Source organism: Tricharina praecox (genome assembly GCF_024521635.1).
Source record: "Tricharina praecox strain CBS 144465 chromosome Unknown BZA05scaffold_21, whole genome shotgun sequence".
Taxonomy (NCBI): Eukaryota; Fungi; Ascomycota; class Pezizomycetes; order Pezizales; family Pyronemataceae; genus Tricharina; species Tricharina praecox.
The window spans coordinates 645,935-664,295 of NW_026250423.1; the positions used below are offsets into that span (position 1 = coordinate 645,935).

General features: G+C 56.3%; 6 protein-coding genes across 6 annotated transcripts; 1 reads left to right on the forward strand and 5 right to left on the reverse strand.

Annotated features, from left to right (window-relative positions):
• The first annotated feature begins 310 nt into the window (after positions 1-310).
• Positions 311-2,205, forward strand: BZA05DRAFT_405421 (uncharacterized protein). Its single transcript, XM_051484408.1, has 6 exons — positions 311-745; positions 859-1,095; positions 1,161-1,234; positions 1,305-1,422; positions 1,539-1,650; positions 1,685-2,205. The coding sequence occupies exons 1-6, from the start codon at positions 496-498 to the stop codon at positions 2,118-2,120; spliced, it is 1,227 nt and encodes a 408-aa protein (XP_051337424.1). The 5' UTR covers positions 311-495; the 3' UTR covers positions 2,121-2,205.
• A 972-nt stretch (positions 2,206-3,177) lies between these two features.
• BZA05DRAFT_420660 (uncharacterized protein) lies at positions 3,178-4,164 on the reverse strand (the record flags this gene model as incomplete). Its single annotated transcript, XM_051485655.1, has 3 exons — positions 3,178-3,216; positions 3,272-3,636; positions 3,693-4,164. The coding sequence occupies 3 exons, from the start codon at positions 4,162-4,164 to the stop codon at positions 3,178-3,180; spliced, it is 876 nt and encodes a 291-aa protein (XP_051337425.1).
• A 3,328-nt stretch (positions 4,165-7,492) lies between these two features.
• BZA05DRAFT_405443 (uncharacterized protein) lies at positions 7,493-10,114 on the reverse strand. The gene has a single exon (XM_051484409.1). The coding sequence runs from the start codon at positions 9,869-9,871 to the stop codon at positions 7,922-7,924; it is 1,950 nt and encodes a 649-aa protein (XP_051337426.1). The 5' UTR covers positions 9,872-10,114; the 3' UTR covers positions 7,493-7,921.
• A 436-nt stretch (positions 10,115-10,550) lies between these two features.
• On the reverse strand, positions 10,551-11,178 carry BZA05DRAFT_405445 (uncharacterized protein; the record flags this gene model as incomplete). The annotated part of the gene is made up of 2 exons (XM_051484410.1): positions 10,753-11,178; positions 10,551-10,697 (listed from the first exon to the last, which is right to left on the reverse strand). A coding segment is annotated over exon 1 (263 nt), but the record flags the coding sequence as incomplete, so codon positions are not given.
• Positions 11,179-12,675: 1,497 nt separating this feature from the next.
• Positions 12,676-14,983, reverse strand: BZA05DRAFT_127788 (uncharacterized protein). The gene has a single exon (XM_051478755.1). The coding sequence runs from the start codon at positions 14,790-14,792 to the stop codon at positions 12,810-12,812; it is 1,983 nt and encodes a 660-aa protein (XP_051337428.1). The 5' UTR covers positions 14,793-14,983; the 3' UTR covers positions 12,676-12,809.
• Positions 14,984-15,413: 430 nt separating this feature from the next.
• Positions 15,414-17,968, reverse strand: BZA05DRAFT_426630 (WD40-repeat-containing domain protein; the record flags this gene model as incomplete). Its single annotated transcript, XM_051486021.1, has 7 exons — positions 15,414-15,565; positions 15,662-15,805; positions 15,870-16,278; positions 16,468-16,924; positions 17,022-17,336; positions 17,397-17,520; positions 17,593-17,968. 7 exons carry the CDS (start codon positions 17,966-17,968, stop codon positions 15,414-15,416), a joined length of 1,977 nt encoding a protein of 658 aa, XP_051337429.1.
• Positions 17,969-18,361: the final 393 nt, after the last annotated feature.

Here is an 18,361-nt window from a genome sequence, read left to right on the forward strand (position 1 = left end):
CGACTGAAGGCCATTGGTTGATTTACTTTGGTCCAAGCTTTCGAGCAGCAGCAGCTGCAGTGCCGATTCCCCGCCCTCATGAGAGGCCGAATGGTATCATGGGGATAGCAATATTATTATTTTTGCTGCTGCCCCACCCCCATCCACCACAGAGATTTGTTTCAAAGCTTTTCCGCGCAAACTCGCCGCCCCGCCGCCCATCGGCCGCGTCGCCGGTGGTGGTGTTAAATCGGGATCACGCCGCACTCGCCGCTATCTTTGCTTTACCAATACGTACGAACAGAACAGTGCAATGTCCTCACTTTCGATGTAAGTACATTACTTTTAACTGCTCGCCATCATTTATTCGATTAACGCAACAACGACGTGCTGTGTATTTAAACTCATTCCCGGTCCGGTCACCCGTTTTGTTTTCCCGTGTCTTCTGATCAGGCTGCATTGGAATCCTTTCAGACTACATACATTACAAAAAGCTACATTCATTACATTACAACGATGGAGAATGATAACGAGCAAACAGCACTTCCGTACCACCCCTCGCACGAGTCCCATCTGCTCCGCGTGCAGAACGACGGCTTCGAGATCGATCCCGACGAGAAGTACCTGCCCGAAGAATTCCCGAAGGTCATCGAGTCGCCGCTCGTCTGGAAGGGCGAGGAGGTGGCGGCCACGCCCGAACGGTGGATCCTCCAGCTGAGCAAGGACGATGTGGATGAGATCAAAGGAGCGATGGAAGTGTTTCTAGGTGAGTAATCCATCCATCAAACCACCATCCACCCATACATCCAACCATCCACCCCTCCATCCATCCATCCATCGGTTTCATCGAAAGCTTACATGTCCACTCCCCTCCACCAGACACGGGTGCACTGTTTAAGGAAATCTCGCCCGCGACGTTCTCGCTGAGTCCCGAGTTACGGGAGCGCCTTGCGAAGCTCCGAGACTCGCTGTACGACGGATTGGGATTCGGCCTGATTAAAGGCCTCAATTCTCGCGACTACACCATGAAGGAGAACATCGTCATCCACGCGGGTCTGACCAGCTACTTCGGTAGCAAGCGGGGGTACATGGGGGCTCAGGGGAACGACGTTCTGGGTATGCGACGAAAACATCCGTTGTCGATGGTGTCCAGGAGCTCCTACTGACGGAGGGGGGTGAAGCGCACATTCGGAACATCCAGCAGCACTTCCCGGGGCAAGATATCGTGTCCCCATCATTCACGAACGCGGCAATGGTTTGTCTGCCGCCATTCCGTCATTCCGTCATCCCCCCGTGTGTGTGCCGCCGCTAATGCGAACGGCCAGACATTCCACACCGACCTCGGCGACATCGTCTCCATCTTCACCGCGAGCAAGGGCACCTCCGGCGGCGCGTTCCGCATCGCCAGCGCCTGGAATGTCTACAACGTGTTACGCGCGACCCGTCCAGACGTGTTACGCACCCTGAGCCAGCCGTTCGTATTCGACACGTGGTCTTCCCCCCCCCCCCCCCCCCCCCCCATCCCTCCCCCCGCCCCCGCCCCGCTAACCCCCCCGCAGCCTACACCCCGACAATCCCCTCGTACCAAAAACCGCTGCTGCACTTCCACGCGGGACGGGTGCTACTGCAATCCTTCCGGCGGCCATTCACGGGCTTCGGCGGCACCGCGCGGTCCGACACGCTGCCGGCACTAAGCTCTGCACAGAAACTGGGCGCTGGACACACTGCACTTCGCCGCGCTAAACAGCTCCCTCACCATCAACTTCGCAGACGGCGACCTCTGCGTCTTCAACAACCTCGCGCTGCTGCATGCTAGGGACCAGCACGAGTCGCCGTCCACGTCCCACTCCGAGTCCCACCCCGAGTCCGCGCCCGCGCCCGCGTCTGTGTCTGTGTCCGCGCCCGAGTCCACGTTCGCGACCACGTCCGCGTCCGAGTCCGGGGAAGCGAGTGCGCGCCACCTACTGAAGATGTTTGTCCGCGACGACGACGCGGAAAGGGCGTGGAGTATCCCACCCGTGGTACAGGATCAGTGGGATGAGCTGTACGGAAGTAGAACGGACCCGCGGACCGAGGACTTTCCGTTCGATTATCCGCGCGGCGGGACGGTGCCGAATTATGGGTGGAGTCAGAATGGTTGAATCGGGGATGACGGGGGGTGAACGGAGGGCGGGGTGTGAATGGGGGTGGGACGGACGGGGTGAGGCGACGGGGGCTAATGACGGGTCGGGCCGGGGATGGACAGGGGGGCGGGGAGGGGGCGCAGAGGCGTGTGGGTGGTTAAAGTGCATTCACGTGCACGTTCACGTTCACGTTTTCGACAGATTATTTCACCTGGCCAGCATTGGACGGTTTTATTCATTTATTTATTCTGTTTATTTCGTTTCAATCTCCACATTTTTGCATATGGGGGAGGTGGGGCGGGATACTCTTGTGTTTTGCTTTGAATCCTGGCGTAACTTTATTCCTTTTTCTTTGGTCTGATGAGAAATTGCTTATTCCGTCCGTTCCCTCCCCTCCCCGCAGCCCGTCCTGCCCCGTCCGGTCCTGTAGGATCTCCACATACATGCATTACCGTATGTAGCCACGCCCACGAACGAATGGCAGGTTAGAGTTTAGTTAGGATTCTACTTCCATTCCAATAGGCAGGCAGGCAATGCAACCGTACGGCGCGGACCCGCGGGAGCCGGGGCATAAACTCCCCACAAAAACAAAAACAAAAACAAAAGACGAAGAGAGAGAGCGTAATTGTATGTAGGAAGTACTCTTATACGTATGCACGAACAACTCACAAGCACCGAAAGAAATCGACATCATACCCAAGTAAAAAAAAGCAAAGAAAATAAACAAAAAAGAAGAAGAAAACAAACTCCACTTCGAACTCCACCTCGGCAGACAAGCAAGCAGGCAGGCAGGCAGGTAGGTACGCTGACGCCGACACTGCTTACAAGCAACCGTTTCAATCACCCGTATCCCGTATGTACCGTAGTTATCCTGGCAAAAACCAAAACCAAGACCAAAACCAATAGCGATATGTATGTAGCTTCACATGTGCGTCCATGTGTTCCGTTCCAACCCCCCGTCATCCCCCCGCCCCCTGCCCCCCGCCCCCTGCCCCGACCCGTCCCCCGCGCCCGGCCCACCTCCCGAGCCGAGCCGAGCCGAGCCGAGCCGAACCCGCCCACCCCACTCACGTCCCTAGTCCAGCCCTATCCCGTCACCGCCCCACGCCTCCATCTATCCCCGCCACCGCCCCAGTCCCCGTCCCCGCCGCCTTCCCAGGCAAACAAACCATCACCCTAACAACCAGCTCCTCGTCCTCACCCTGCACATTAACGACCATCTTCTCAAGCAACCTAAACCCGAGTCCCTCATACAGCCCTAATCCCATAGGCGAGCTTTCCACGCCCACAGCGGCGCCCTCCCTCCGCGCCTCGTCGATCCCCCACCTCGTCAGAGCGGTCCCCGCGCCGCGCCGCCGGAACGCTGGCAGCGTGCACAAAAGGTCCAGATGGAAGTTCTCGGGGTAGCGGGACGTCCAGTATGTGCTGTGTACGGAACTCATGACGGAGGAGAACGCGGAAAGGTGTAGGGGGTTGGAGTCGCGCCGGGAGTAGTGGTGCGTGAGCGACCAGGTTTCGAGGCGCGTTAGGATGCCTATAAGGGGGGGTTAGCAGGGGGGACAAGGGAGGGCGGGGGAACGGCGGGCTCACGGTGTAGGCGGTTGTAGCAGTTGTTGCGCTCGCGGCGGCGGAGGCGCGCGGCCCGCGACCGCCCGTTACGCTCCCAGAGACCGAAGGCGATGATGGTTTCCGCCTGCGGCGGGGGTGGTGCGGGGGATAGGGCGTAGTGGGCGGATTTCTCCTCGGTGGGGGCGGTGAGTGTTGCGACTAGGAGCGTGAAGCGCGGGTTGAATAGGTGCCCCTTCAGCGTCTGCTGCCAGAAGAAGTAGTTGTCCTCTGGGTACTCGTGGCGGTGTGACCACAGGTAGTCGAATGTTGGGTCGTCGGGCAGGCTGTCCACCGCTACGCGGGCTATGCGGGCGATGTCCGGGAAGGCCGCCGGCCGGACGGTGATATTGCCGCCGCCGCTGGTGCCGGTGCCGAGGCCGGTGATGTTGCTGCTGGTGTTGCTGTCGCTGTTGCTGATGGTGCTGCTATGGTCTTCGCTCAAGCTCGACGACATCGGTACCTGCCTATGCCGAATCCCGTGACTGATTGTTTGTTTTTTGGTTTGATTGTTTGTCTTGATTTGTTTCGTTTATCGGCACTGTAACTGTAACCCTTTGATATCGATATCGCCAATACTAATATTTTTCCACATTTTGCACGAGGAGTCATGAAGGGGGGAGAAGCCGGGCCTTTTGTGCTTCCCCCCCTCCGCGCTATCCATTGTTTTGCCTCGACTCGAACTCAAACTTGTTGAATGAAATTTCTGACATTTTGGCTTTCTATGGCGGGCTTGCCCTGAGTGTTTTTTTTTTCAAAATAAGTGCCCCCTTCTCACCGCTTGCTACAATGGTCAGGTATACACATACATAAGGATTTTATCAGTAATATAGTTATGCGAAACTGAGGTCGATAGCTACCAACCATGTGAACCGAAAGTATGACAGTATCAGACAACGATTCGAAGTGGGGGTGCACCTCCGCACACGCGAGACACGATTTGATCGAGGTTTGACAGACTTGACACACACCCGGCGAAACACGACGACAGTGGAACACACCGCGACACACGACGACCAACCCCTCGTGAGCACAAGACGGTCTTTCTCCCCAATCTCAGCCCCTCGATCCATGGCAATCTTTGTCGACTCAAGTCAAGGGCTTTTGATTGAGCCGTCCCCCTCACGTTCATGGTGGGCGGGCAGCTATGTATGGCATATGCGGTGTAAACACCGGGGTGTGTAGGTAGGTATTGGCACGTCGTCAAGCAGCCAGCCAGCGAGCAAATGCAAATGCAAGTGCACTAAAGTGTTTTTCCCCCAACAATGCGTTAAAATGCTGAGGAATAAAGAAAGTCTTAGCGAATAACCGGCGGAAGTGCTGGGGCGGAAGGAAGGAGGGCGAGAAGGACGGAATGAGAGTGGATCCCCTCTCTTCCCGAGGGGTCGCAGGCGGTATGGTATGTACGATACCCTCTCTCTCTAATCACTACCGGACGGAGGGAGCTATTGTTGCTCCACTCCACTCACTCCACAGCAGTCTGCGGAGTTGAGCCCAGAGGAGTTCTGCCGCTCGACGGCAGAAGTGCTGCTCGATCCAACCGACAGCTGTGTATTTGGTTAGCAACCGAATGCAAGGCGAGGCGAGGTGGGAAAAAGAGCAGACAGTACATACAGCGCTCAGCTGTCGTGTTGCTGCTTGTGCTTGTGCTTCTGCTTCTGCTTCTGCTTCTGCTGTTTTCTTTCGCAGCTTCTTCTTGCGTGACAATGAAACGTTTAGGGCGGCTGCGGAAAGAAAGAAAGTCCACAGGTATGACGAGGGCATGTTCATCGTTCCCAGGGTTCTAGACGACCGTGCTCTGCGTATGCGGCTATTTTTCTTCTTCCGTCGAGACTCGACTCGAAACGAGAGAGAGAGAGATCTGGATCTCTGACGAGCGACCGCCGACTTCGAGATACCGTACCATGCGGGGTTCGAGCTAGACTACCGTACTATGTAGTACCGTATACGACTGCGCACGAAGCTTCAATCTCGAGTCGCGACGGCCTTCGGAATCGGAATCGGAATCTTGTCTGCGCTGCCTGCAGAGTCAAGACAGACAACCTGTACACGCTGCAGGTTAATCAAGAGAACTGCAAGAGAACTGCAAAAGAAAGAAAGAAATAAAGAAACAGGGAAAAAACATCAGTCGAAAGGGAGCGCGCATGGCCGATCAGGCGGCACCCGTCGTGCAGAACCACCAGATGTCGAGTTCCGAACAACACGAACACCTACTATGTATGATGTAGTAGGTAGTCCGTATCCCCCCTGCTGGCTTCCGGTGCAGATTCGCCTCGTCTCTCGTCTCGTGAGACTTTCGCACTTTGCACTTGCACTTTGCGAACGTGAATTTAGCGATCAAGTCGAGTCGAGTCGAGAGAGAATGGAAAAAGGGTGTCGGAACTCGAAAGCACCGGACTAGATTCAAGAATACTCAAAGCCGTCGAGGTCGGTCGGTCGCTGATGAACTTGTTTTAACCGGCAGGCAGAGTCTTCTCCGAAAACAGCTCTGCTCTGTGTTTGCCGGAGGCTGGACAGAGACGTGAGGAAGAAAAATCTGCATGTACGTCTGTGAGTAATCTGTAGAAAGAAGAAAAAAAGTAAGAGCACTGAGCTGACAGTGCAGCACGAGGAAGCCTGGTGCACCGGAGCGCACTCGATCAGAGAATGTGCATGTGTCCGAGGAGGTGCAAGTGCCCGAGGAGGTAGCCGCCCGGAACACGTGCAACGGCACAGCGAGCAGAAGGGGATATGACGCAAAGAATCGCCGTGGCCTGGAGGTGCAGAGACGGAACATGTGGAATGGCCTCGAGATGCAGAGGCAGAACGTGTGGCATGTGGCATGCCCGCTGTCAACCCCGGGATCGGGCGGTGATGTAGGGTATTCAGCCTTGCTGTCTTATCGATAGCTAAGGTTCGATCGCTCCGTCGTCGGTTAGTTGGGGGGGATCTCGGCCTGTCGATCGTCTCGCCATCGCCCGCCTTCCGGCCAGTCTTTGAAACAGCGAGGGAAAGCTCCGGCTTTATACCTGCTCGGTGCTCGGTGCTCAGTGGTCAGTGCCCAGTGCGAGGTGTCAGTGCTCAATCTTCTGTCTCCTGGCGGACCGCTGGCGGACCGCTGGCTGGCTGGCTAGCGGGCCGGAGCACGGACGCATCTAAGATCTGAGCTCACAATCCGACCGGTTATAGTTGGCCGATGCTATGATAACGGACAAGGGCTCGGGGCGGTTGGGGCTCAGTCCAGTCCTCGCTTTTCTGCGCCGGCTAACTGCATATGGCCGGGGAGGGGGGGAGGGAGGAGGCCCTAGAGTCCGTATGTCACGGTCCGAACACCGGCCGGCGAGGAACTCGTTGCATACGCCGCAGCCTTACTCCTACACACCCTACAGCTGTCAGCTGCAGGTGCAGGTGCATCACCACCAAGACCAGGGTCGGACCGCCGTCGTGGTCGTGATGATCATCGCGAAGGACTAGCTACGTCTGGATAGGTGGGGGGGGTGGGACTTATGCAAGTGCTGAGGCACTGGGGACGAGATGACTAAAAGATAGAAGACCGATTGCATTTGACTAGAGAGAGAACCGACAATGAAAGAAAAGAGCCACCTGTGTTCTTCAGGTGGTGAACCTCAAGTACCCCGAGTTGAATATCGATCCACCCCACATATGCTCAGCTTCACTATACTGTGCACAGTTACCTCGTACCCAAATATGTAGTGCTCACAAGCAGTGCACCGTCTGTGCGCACTGGCTGCACAACACATCACAGCACATCTTATCGCAGCCGCTGTGCACACCACACCGGGACCAGGCCTTCCACACCGGGACCAGGCCTTCCACACATGGCCACGGCTATTTCCCAGGCCAAGGAAGATCTGTGTCCGCACGACGACAGCCATCTTCGGATATCCTTACAAATGTCCACCCACGTAAGCGGTGCGATGGGCACAGCAAATTGGCTCGTGCCCTCGACGCATTTCGCTCCCCCCCCCACGGAATCCTTACGCTGGGGTCTTTGCACAGAGTTCAAGCATTAGTCCCCAAAAACCCTAGATGATGCTTTTGATACCTACCCGTCTTACGTACACCTGCATCTTCCCGCCTGCCCCTAATTAACTAAGCAAGCAGTGCCGATCCGTATCCATTCCTTCCTCCCCGCCTACCTCCCTTGACTGCCTCCCTCCCTGACTACCCCCTACTTCGTCCTACGTAGCATGCCCAAGTACCTGCTCTCTACTTCATACCCACCTCGCCTGTCTTTGCCCCCCCACACCTCCAGCCCTCGTCGACAACTCCGAGAGATTCGGGTCGGGATCAACCACCTCCAACAGCTCCATCAGTACATCCTCCAGCCTCCGCTCAACCGTTCGCATCACATTTACACGCTGCGTGGCCGACATGATCGGCGGCAGTGCACACGGTGCCACCACGTTGCTGCTCCTGCTGACGTCGAGAGCGTGCTCGGCGAGCATGTTGCACACGGCACACGGCGTGTGCGAGATGCCAACCAGACCACCGATGCACTGGAATTCGGACGTCGCGAAGGGATTGTTCGCAGGGTCATGGTAGGCGGGACGTTGGTGAGATCTGGAGTGTGGGATGGTGGATTTCTTCCCTCTCTTAGCCTTGGCCTTTTGCGAGGAGCGCTCCACCGCGGCCGACCTCAGTCCCGCCAGCGCAGCCAGAGGATGGACACAGCCCTCGAAAGTCCAGTCCCCGAGGAGCTTCTTGAGCGGACTCGCCCGATCCGCCTTCCTGGCCTCGTCGCGAAAGTGGGCGATCAGCATGTCAGCATGCTCCGGTTTGAATATGCGCGGGCAGCCCTCGACGACGCTGCGCACCACGTCCTCCCACGCCGCCATTCGGCGGTCCCCCAGCTTGCACCGCACGATGGCCACATCGCAGTCCTGCAGCACCTTGCGCAGTGTGCAGAAGCCACGCGATCCCTGGAACCGGTGCACACATTCCATCGGCCGGTATATGAGCTTCAGCCACTCGGCGCAGGCTCGCGCCCACAGGCTGGCCCCTTGGGCTAGAGGTCGGACGGAGGGGCCGCGGTAGATCGTCCCCGGCCGCGGGAGCTCGAGGATGTCGTGGACGGATCGCGAGGTGGCGTGCCGCTTGTCTTTGCCCAGCACCGCGGCGACCCAGTGGAGGTGGGATTGCAGGATGCCCGAGGAGTCGTGGAAGAGGTTGTAGAAGACCCGGACCGAAAGGTGGATGTGGCGGTGCAGGGTGGTGAAGGCGGCTTTCTCATCCTCTGGCAGGCCAGTGCGCGGGGACGAGGACGCGTAGGATTCCAGCTCGGTGAGGTTTCGGGAGAGCTGTGTGAGGCTATGGATGAGGAAGGAGTTGAAGTCGAGGCAGGTGGTGGCGTTGTATATGGAGTCGATGGCCGGATCGAAGCCGATGAATATGTCATCTTTGTCGTTGGCCTCCTGTTGTAACTCGGGCGTATCTCCGTTCGTACGGACTTCCGGCTGCTGTCTGTACAGCTTCTCACCCATGTTCAAGCATTCCTTTTTCCCCTTCTCCTTCTCGTCCTGTAGACATGGCTGCGTCCCTTTCCCTTCCCCTTCCCCATTGACCTCCGTTGCCGTTTCGACTTTCATTTCACCGGCCTCCCACCGACGACGCCTCTCACACGCCCTCCACAGGCTCGGCCACTTCTCTTTCGGCCCACCGAGCACCGCAATCCTGGTCCACAGCCTCGCACCCGTCTTCAAATTCTCTGTGAACCCCGCCTGCTCGCCCACCCACCTGTTCCCCAACTCGCCGTCCACCCACGTCCTCGCCGCCACCTCCTCGAACGCACCCAAGAACAGCCCTCTCCCCGCCTCCAGCTTCAGCAACATCTTACCGCATTGGCGGAACAGCATATAAAAATCCAGCACCTGAAACCTCTCGTACCTCTCCTCTGGCCCGGCGCACTCCCTAAACACCCTATGCAGCCAGCCCAGAAGGACGCCGACATGGTGCTCCAGCGGCACACTCGGATTCTCGAGAAAATACGGCGTGAGCTCCTGCAGCGCCGTTTCCGCCACACCCCCAAACTCGTGCGGATCCACCTCATGCACCTCTACCCCCCTCCCCCTCCCCTCCCCGCCCCCTGCACCATCCCCATCTCCATCCTCACCATCATCCTCACCCTCACCTCCAGAAACGAAAATGTACACGCACGGCCGCATCACGGACGGGAACCGCTGGTACCGCACGCACACTGCGATCTGCTCCGACGCCCGCCGGCTCAAAAGCTCTGCCACGCTGTCGAGTCGCCGCGTGTACGGCTCCACTATCGGCACGGTGATTTCGAGCGCTCGTGCTGGCGAGAGGCTGCTGGAGAGGATGTGCAGCAGCGTGGTGAGGGCGCGGAAACGGTGGTCGGCTGAAGTGGCGGCTGAGGAGGAGGTGGTGGTGGTGGAAGGATGGGATGCATGGGGTGGGCTGGATGGGTGGGACATCGTGGCAGGCTGGTGGTTTGGGGGAGGGAATGAGGGGAGGTGAAGTCGGATACCTAGCAGAGAGGAGAGGGGGGTGGGCAACTGACGTAGACATTTCGCTTCGTGTTCCCGTGCTCGGAACTGGGCTGCCGGCACGGTGCGGAGGAGGGCCAGTGCGGTGGACTACCATCGGAAGGCGGATCTGTATGTACCTACATACATGATATATGATGGAACAATCGCGGGTATGTATTCTTCACTCCCCTCCCGGTACTGGCTGTGGGACGGAGCAGTAACTCGTTACCAGTCCCTCTCCTCGACCGCGGTGGATTGAGTATTCAAACGCAACCACAAAATATCACTCGGCGGCGAGTGATAACCACTGATATGGAGACCCCCGGGAGCGGCCGATTACATACTCACTCACTCACTCACTCACTCACTCACTCCCAGCCGATCGACTGACTAATCAGCACCCAACAACTAGTATAGTTATCCTCCACCTCGCTTACGGACTTAAGGAGGGGGAGAGTCAAGGTTCAAAACCAAACACTCACCACTATGCCCTACGGTGGTGCGTTTTGAGTGCAGCCGAGCTGTCGGACAGTGCCACAGTTGACTGTCTGCAGGGTTCATCCTGGAGGGGGGAGGTCGAACGATCTTTTGAGTATCTATCTATCGATGCACCTACTTGTGTACCTGAGTATGTAGACATGTACCTGGTAGCCTGTACTGTGTAGCCTGTAGGAAGTAGGTAGGCCAGGCCGTAACCGCCTGCTAATTATACACATACACAACCGGCCAATCGAAGGCTCGAAGAGTCGAGAGCGAAGAGTCGAACGACAAGAATCAAAGAGTCGAAAAGTCGAAGCACTCGTCAAGGAGCACACGTCAAGAAACAGCCAACGAGTAGCCAACGAACGGCCAGTACCTACCATAGGCAACGCATTCGCATCAGCAGAATCTGCCCACTACCTCCCAAACTCTTCCGATATGTACCTGGCGGGACCGGATCTCGGACCGACCGTGGCCCTGAGGCGGTTACTCTACTAACCGGGCATGATACCGTGTGATCTGATGCTGTGCTTTGCGATGGATCTGGCGTTCGTTATGTTTAGCACCCGAGAGCAGGGTGAGGTACTCTGTGTAGGTGTGTATGTTGGTATTCTGTCTCGCGGCTGTCACGGTGATATGTACGCAATGCGCAGAATGTTCCCCAAGAAAAGAAGAATTACCATTCCAAAAATCCCATCCTCCAAAATCCATCTGCCAATATCCATCCACCAATATCCATCAAGCCTACTCAAGGTACTCAAGTAGTTATCTACATACAAAATCCAGTCCAAAAGTCCAAAGCCGTCCGCGTATATCCAGACATATCCCCCCATCCTCCCATCCCACCTGTCCCTCCCCCCAATCGCGGAACAAAACCAAAAATTATCACCACAGCCACACATTTCAAAAGAGAAGAAGAAGAAGAGAAAAGAAGAAGGAGACGGGTATCAGAGAATGATAAGAAAGAAAAAAGGTACAGATACAGTACAGATACAGAAACAGAGCAAACGGAAGAAATTTGTAAAGTAGAAAAAGTAGAAAGAAGTATAGAAGTGAAGATAATCGTATCGTGTCGTCATTAAAGCCCCATTCCCTCCCCCTCCCCCCTCCAATCCAATCCAATCCAATCCAATCCAAACCTAAACAAAATTCCAAAGAAAAAAAAACTCCTATTCTCAATCTCCTGTAATGATGTGCTGAAGTGAATTCCAAAATTCCCAATGGTGAAACGAAAAGAAAAAGAAAAAAAGTGGGGAGCAGTGAATGCTCAAGAATAATAAACAAAAACAAAAACAAAGGAATGAAGAATGAATGCAAATGTTGGAGGGAAACAAAAACAAAGAACAAAATTAAACGCTACGCAAAACCTCATCCCTCCTAGATCATTCCAACACCTCCGGCGCCCTTGAGTGTCGGTGCCGGCGACATCGCACGCCGAGCCCTCATCTGCTCTTCCATCTGGTTCATCTCGTCATAGTATGCCTCGGGATTCGAATACTGTCCTGGTAGTCTTGTCCCTGGTAATCGTACTCTCCACTGACCACCCCGTTGACCACCGCCGCGATCACCTCTATCCCAGCCGTAGTCCGACTCGGGAGTCATGTCGAGACTCCCATTGTGCCTCCTGACACTTCGGTCCCTTGCGTGTGGATCCTTCTTCTTTCCCGGCTCGAGATGCATCTGCAGCGCCGAGTGCACCGGGAAATCCTTGGGCAGCGGTGGCGGAGAAAGCGGCATCGGCGGCAGCTTGCGGATGAGCGGGATGAATGTTGGCTCGCTGTTGTTGCGCGAGTGCGAGTTGCTGCGGGCGACGCTCGGCAATGGCGGCGGCTTGTCGTATTCGTTGGTCGAGGGACTGCCGTAGTATTGGTTGCGCGGGTTGTCGTCTCGGCCGCGGGAGCGGGAACGGCCACGTGAGCGACTCGGTGCGCGTACTGGGGTTCGCGACCGGAATTGCGATGGCTGTGGTCCTGGTGTCATCGAGCGGGATAGTGCTGGAGTCGTTGACATGGAGCGACTATACTGCGGGCCGGGAGTCATCGAGCGATACTGTTGAGGAGGCGGCGGGGCCGGCGCGGGTGTCCTGGCGCGGAACTGCTGCTGCTGCGGGGGTCGTGGAGTTGGAATACTCTCATAGGGTGCCTCGGGTGGAGACATTGCCATTGCTGGGAGCGGCATGTCCTGGATGCTCTCGTACGGAGCCGGTGCCATGGCCATCGCCATCGCCGGTAGCGGAGGGGTGGTGGCGGTGGCGGTTAAAATGCTCTCGTAGGGTGACGGTGCCGGAGAGGAAGCCATGGAAAGACTCCCGAGTGTCACAGGCGGCCGTGGAGCGCTCTCGAAGGGAGTCGGTGTCAAGCCGCGGTGGACCGGAGCCGGCGACATGGTGCGGCCCATACCGATCGAAGGAGACATCGTCCGATGGGATGGTGGAGCTGGTGACCTCAACCGATGCCCTGGACCCGGAGAGATATGTCTTTCCCATCGCACGAGGTGGAGGAGACATCATCCGGGGCGCTGGAGACATGTGTCGTTCCATGCCACGTGCAGGTGGAGCAGGAGCTACCGACATGCTACGGGGTGGGGAACGTCCACGAGAAGGTGCCGGGGAATTTCCACGCGAGTTCGCCTGTAGTTCTGCTCGCCAGACCTTGGGATTGGAAGGAAGACCACGACTCGACAAGTTACGGGACATAGTGCTGGGAGTGGGAGTAGCGCCACGGTTGAAGGTGTAGTTGTCAGTAGCGCCGAGGTCGCCGCGCTCGAGTGTGTCGCTCCATTGCCGGAGGGTGCGCTCCGACCTAGAATGGCGGAGGCCGTGTCCCTGGAACTGAGGTTGAGGGTCGCGAGTGCGAGAGTCCATACGTTGGCGGCCCCGGGTCTGACTTTGAGCGGTCCGTCGAGGTTGCCGGTGATATTCTTCCTCCTCGTGTTGGCGGTCGACCTCCTCGGACATTTCCTGGTAAAGCTTTGCCTGGGGTGTGAAGGGAAGCGGGCTCGACGGCGATCGGACGTGCGACGCCTTGATCTCCTTAACGCGACCCCTTCCTCTGCTGCGATTCCTAGATGGAGACGGACGACGAGATTCCTGTCGAGGATGATGTGTAGTATCTCTCGTCTCGTAATTATCACGACCTTGTTCTGGCGATACCGGGCTGGGAGACCTTGCACGAGGGTAACCTCTAGCAGCACTGCGTCCCCGAGGCTCGTCGTATCGCGGCTCGTTAAACTGCGGAATCTGGTATTGTGGCTCGATCTCGACATGGATTGGCTCGTCCTTGTACAGCGCTGCTTGAGGTGAGAACGGAAGAGGGCTAGATGGGGACCTCATGTGCGAGCGCTTCACTTCGGCGGTGCGCCCCCTAGGTTCCCTCTCGACACTCATCTTGCGAGGATATGTTCGCTCAGGTGAGATCCTACGGGTGCGCTCCTGAGAACCCCTCCTCTGACGAGGGGAGGCCCGTTGATCGTCAAGTCTCTTATTACCCTTCTCGATGAGGTCGATGAATTTCGCGTCTTTAGAATCTTTGCGATGGAACTGTCCAGCGGGAATCGGAGGCGAAGCTCGTGAACCCGCTCGCTGACGACCGGCGATCGGAGGTGTGCCTTCACGAAGTATAAAGTCCATGGGAGGGAACTGTATCTGTAGACCCACCGGTTTATTCGGCCGCAGAGATGCACTGCTCTGGGCCCGAATGATCGGATCCGGAGGAGGGCTGGCCACACGCAGATTCGGAGTCGGCATCCGGTTGATCGGACCGTGGTTGGGCGGATTCAGTTGGATCGACGGATTGCGGTTATGAGGAGGAGTTGGCGCACGTTCCATCTTGTTGAAGTCGCCAAGGGTCACCGGCTTACTCTCGAAGAAGCCATTAGAGTTGCGAGTAATGATCGGAGTAGATATTTCTCTGCCAGGCGGTGGAGGTGGTGGCGGTGGGGCAGGTGCCATGGCCATTTGTCCCATCGGCTGGTGTGCGAACCGTTGGATCGGAGTCTTGTCCAAGGGTGAAGCCTCAGTCACGGGTGTCAACTTGGTGTTAGCATTGTTCATTCTGGTGTTTGGGAAGTTATCGCGCCCGGCCCAGAACGGGTCGACCGGTGTCAAGGCGGACATGGCGATCGGAGTCGAAGTAGCCGAACGAGAAGGACCTGATGCTCCGTAGAAGAAGCGGTTCACACCGGCAATAATGCTGCTGGACGGTGAGGTGGTTTGCGAGCGTTGAATAGGATCCTTGGCCTCCACGGAGCAGGGAAATCCGTGATGAGCTTGAGCGGTGAGTCTTCGGCGTCATCTTCAAGGTCGTCGGGGATTGGACGGTGAACTAATAGACAATTTTCGCGTAAGTCGTGGGGATTGGACGGTGAACTAATAGACAATTTTCGCGTAAGACTGTTGCCGCCGTCATTATCTGAGCGGGAACGTGAGTGTCCAACGGATGGAGTGCGGCTTCTTTGAGGCCGCTGCTCCGGTGCTGACGGCGCATCGGTATCGGAACAAGCAAAGCTAATCGCTACGGTTAGCAAATTATCTGCATGCATGCATGCATGTCGCTGTCAGAACTTACCATCGGGCGGCTAAAGTCCCATCATAGCAATCTGAGGCGTATTGGCCCCACTGACGAACCAACCCAGATATGCGCTTCCAATCCTTCTTCCACAACAAACACGTCAAGAGAACAGCCTCGCTGTGTCACAGTGTCAGCCAACAGGCATCATCAAGGAGACGAAGAAACCCTTACAGGTATAGCTTGTGCGAGATATAAATTTCCACAGCGTCATTCTTATCGCCGATAGCGAGGAGACACAGCACTGCAGTATGTATTTCACCCTTCTGCAAGAGCTTTAGGACGAAAGCCCTTGCCACGTGGGTCCATGAATTCTGGCCACCTGATTTGTAGACATTAGCATCTGCGAGAGTACTGAACCGCCCTCGATCCCCGGGGATGACCCCAGATCATACGAGGTGGAGTGGGGTCAGCTTACCCATGGCGCTTAAAGCGAGAAATAACCAATCCCCAGAGACGCTGAAGTCGGCGCCTAGCATCACAGCCAGCGAGTTCTGATCGAGGTCACCCAACCACATCCGTAGAACCAGTGAGTTCAGGGACCGAGCATTCACAGATTCCACTAAAAAAAAATAAAAAAATTAGATCTACGCGATTTCCAAGTTTTCGGATAGGAGAGATCTTACACTCATCGCCGATCAGCTCTTCGATATCACCCTTCCAGCCAAAGACACAGAAAAGCATTTCCTTCCGGTGATCATCCTCGGAAAGTTTGTTCTGACGGCCACCGTCCCGAGGACTCTCGTAGGTAACGGTATTCAGGCGTATCCGCAGATTTGCGAAGATATCGGTAACATGTGCGAGGGAACCAGGAAGAGCCTTGACGGGAACTTGTGTCGTCTCGGGGCTGATGTGAATTTCGTGTCTCAGGGGGTGTGTTTTGCGACTGGTGATGGATGGCCTGCGACCAACGACCGGTGAACCGGAATATTGCTCCCTCTGCTCGATGGAACCAGCAGACGCCTTGCGATCTGTTGTTGGCGGTGATGAATATTGCTCTCTCGGTTCCATAGAGGCAGTAGAGCCCTTGCGTCCCTGCTGTGGCAGGATAGAATATTGCTCAATAGATCCAGCCGATCCCTTGCGGTCGAAGCCCGGACCTGGTGCGGGCGCTGGTGCGGGCGCGTACTCGGGAGCGGGTGCGGGTGCCGGTGCGGGCGCATATGCGGGTCCGGGCGCCGGTGCTGGTGCTAGTGCTGGTGCTGGAGTGCCGCCCCTGGATACAGAAGAACCATAGTTGCGCCGAAGCTCCGCGCTTCCCCTTGATCCCCTAGAGCTTGTTGATGATGGTCTTTGACCGACGATATTGGCTATTCCCAAACCCTCCTCGCGATACTCCATCGGTTCCAGGTGTTCGGGCTCGTGTAGTGTATGACCCATCGATGACGCCACGGTCATGCTGTAATCGTCCTGCTGTTGGTTTTGCACCACAATCACCGCGGTCTCGTCGTTTTCTCCGATAAGGTCTACCGGTGGCGACGGTGGTAGCATCGGCGGGTCGTGGTGGATATTTGCCACCAGTTGTGGAGGATACAGCATGTACTGCTGCACTGTATGATCCTTCGACAATGTGAATAACGATCCATGCGGACCATAGATGCATATTCCGACGACGTTGTTCGGTGTTGGCACTTCCTCCCAGGTCACGTTCTTCGTCCGGACATCCCACACAGTGGTCGCACTAAAAATAACATCAGTTGAAACGTTCCCCATTTTTTATTTTTTTATACCAACGAATGGCAGCTGCAGGATTCCAGGTGGTGGCGCAGCTTACTTACCCCGCAGAATACTGTACGATCCGACCATTCCGAGACCATCCCAGCCAGTTGTTTCCCCGTCCTGAAGCTTCGGGCCGCTTCAATATGCGCACTACCCGTGCACTTTCATCGCCGTCCAGCGACTTGGGAACACTCCACACACGCAGGTCGCCGTCCCTGGTTTGGACAGCCAACATATCCGACTTTTGTTTCGACGAAGAGGCGTGCCATGCTAATGTTGTGATGGTTGAGGGCTGCATCGAGGTGGTTGTGAGAGTGTGCAGTATAGTAAAAGCCGGCGACAAAGCTGCAATGAGTACCGAGCCATTGTTGTACCTATTGTGCAATATGCAGAGTCAGAACGTGTATCTGGAACACTGTGGCATGCACACGTACCCCAAAGCGAACGCTTTGCAGTCGGCAGTTGGGGCGATCGCACACAGAGGGTCGAATATCGTGCGCGCCGTTATCGCATCTGCGTTTTCTGGGTTGAAGAGTATGAGATTGCCCAAGGAATCACCTGCCAGCCAGCCAAAGAGTCAGAAACGACGGCCTGCGAGAAGAGCAAACGCCGGAGGAAATGTGACAATACCAAAGACCAGATTCCCGTTCTTCATCCACGATGCGACCAGAATATCCTCGTACGCCTCGTACTGCGAGAGCACTTCCCCGGAGTCGATATCCCAAACGATCGCAGTCTTGGATTTATCCACGCTGACGACTCGCGTCGCAACGACATCACTGATATTGTCGACGGCGATGATGGTCACATTCTCCTTGTGACGGACAAACCGCCGTTCCGCTGCCAGAGAGTCGTGTTGTAGGCAGAGGATCGATGAGCCTTGCGCCTGGAGGACGAATTGTGACGAAGCATAACACGGTAGAAGTTCTGGGATATCGTCGCGAATGACACTGGCGACCGAGATTGTCGAGTTGGGCCTGGACCCGATGGATCCTTTGCGGGACATTGTGAGGCAAGAAGCGGCCAATTCGCACGCGTTATTGTGGGGACAATAGTGAGTGCCTGTAGACCACTAAACACTTTATCCTTTGGGTGAGGTTTCGCCGATAGAAACGCAGACCAAAAAGTTGTCGACTGGGGGGGGGGAGGGGGGGGTGTGGAGACAATCGGCCCTTCTTTTGTATTGGCGACGGCCTGCTGGCAGCTAGGATATCAGTTGATATATGTACTTTTTTAAAACCCCGCACCACGGCTGCCGAAGTTCTTCAGTGAGTGTGTGGCCTCGCAGACCCCCCCCCCCCCCCCTCCCCCGGAGCAGTATGTATGCGGAGGAATTAAAGTGGCGGGATTGGTATGCGTGGAATAAAAAGGTCCCACCCACCCCACACACACACAGCAG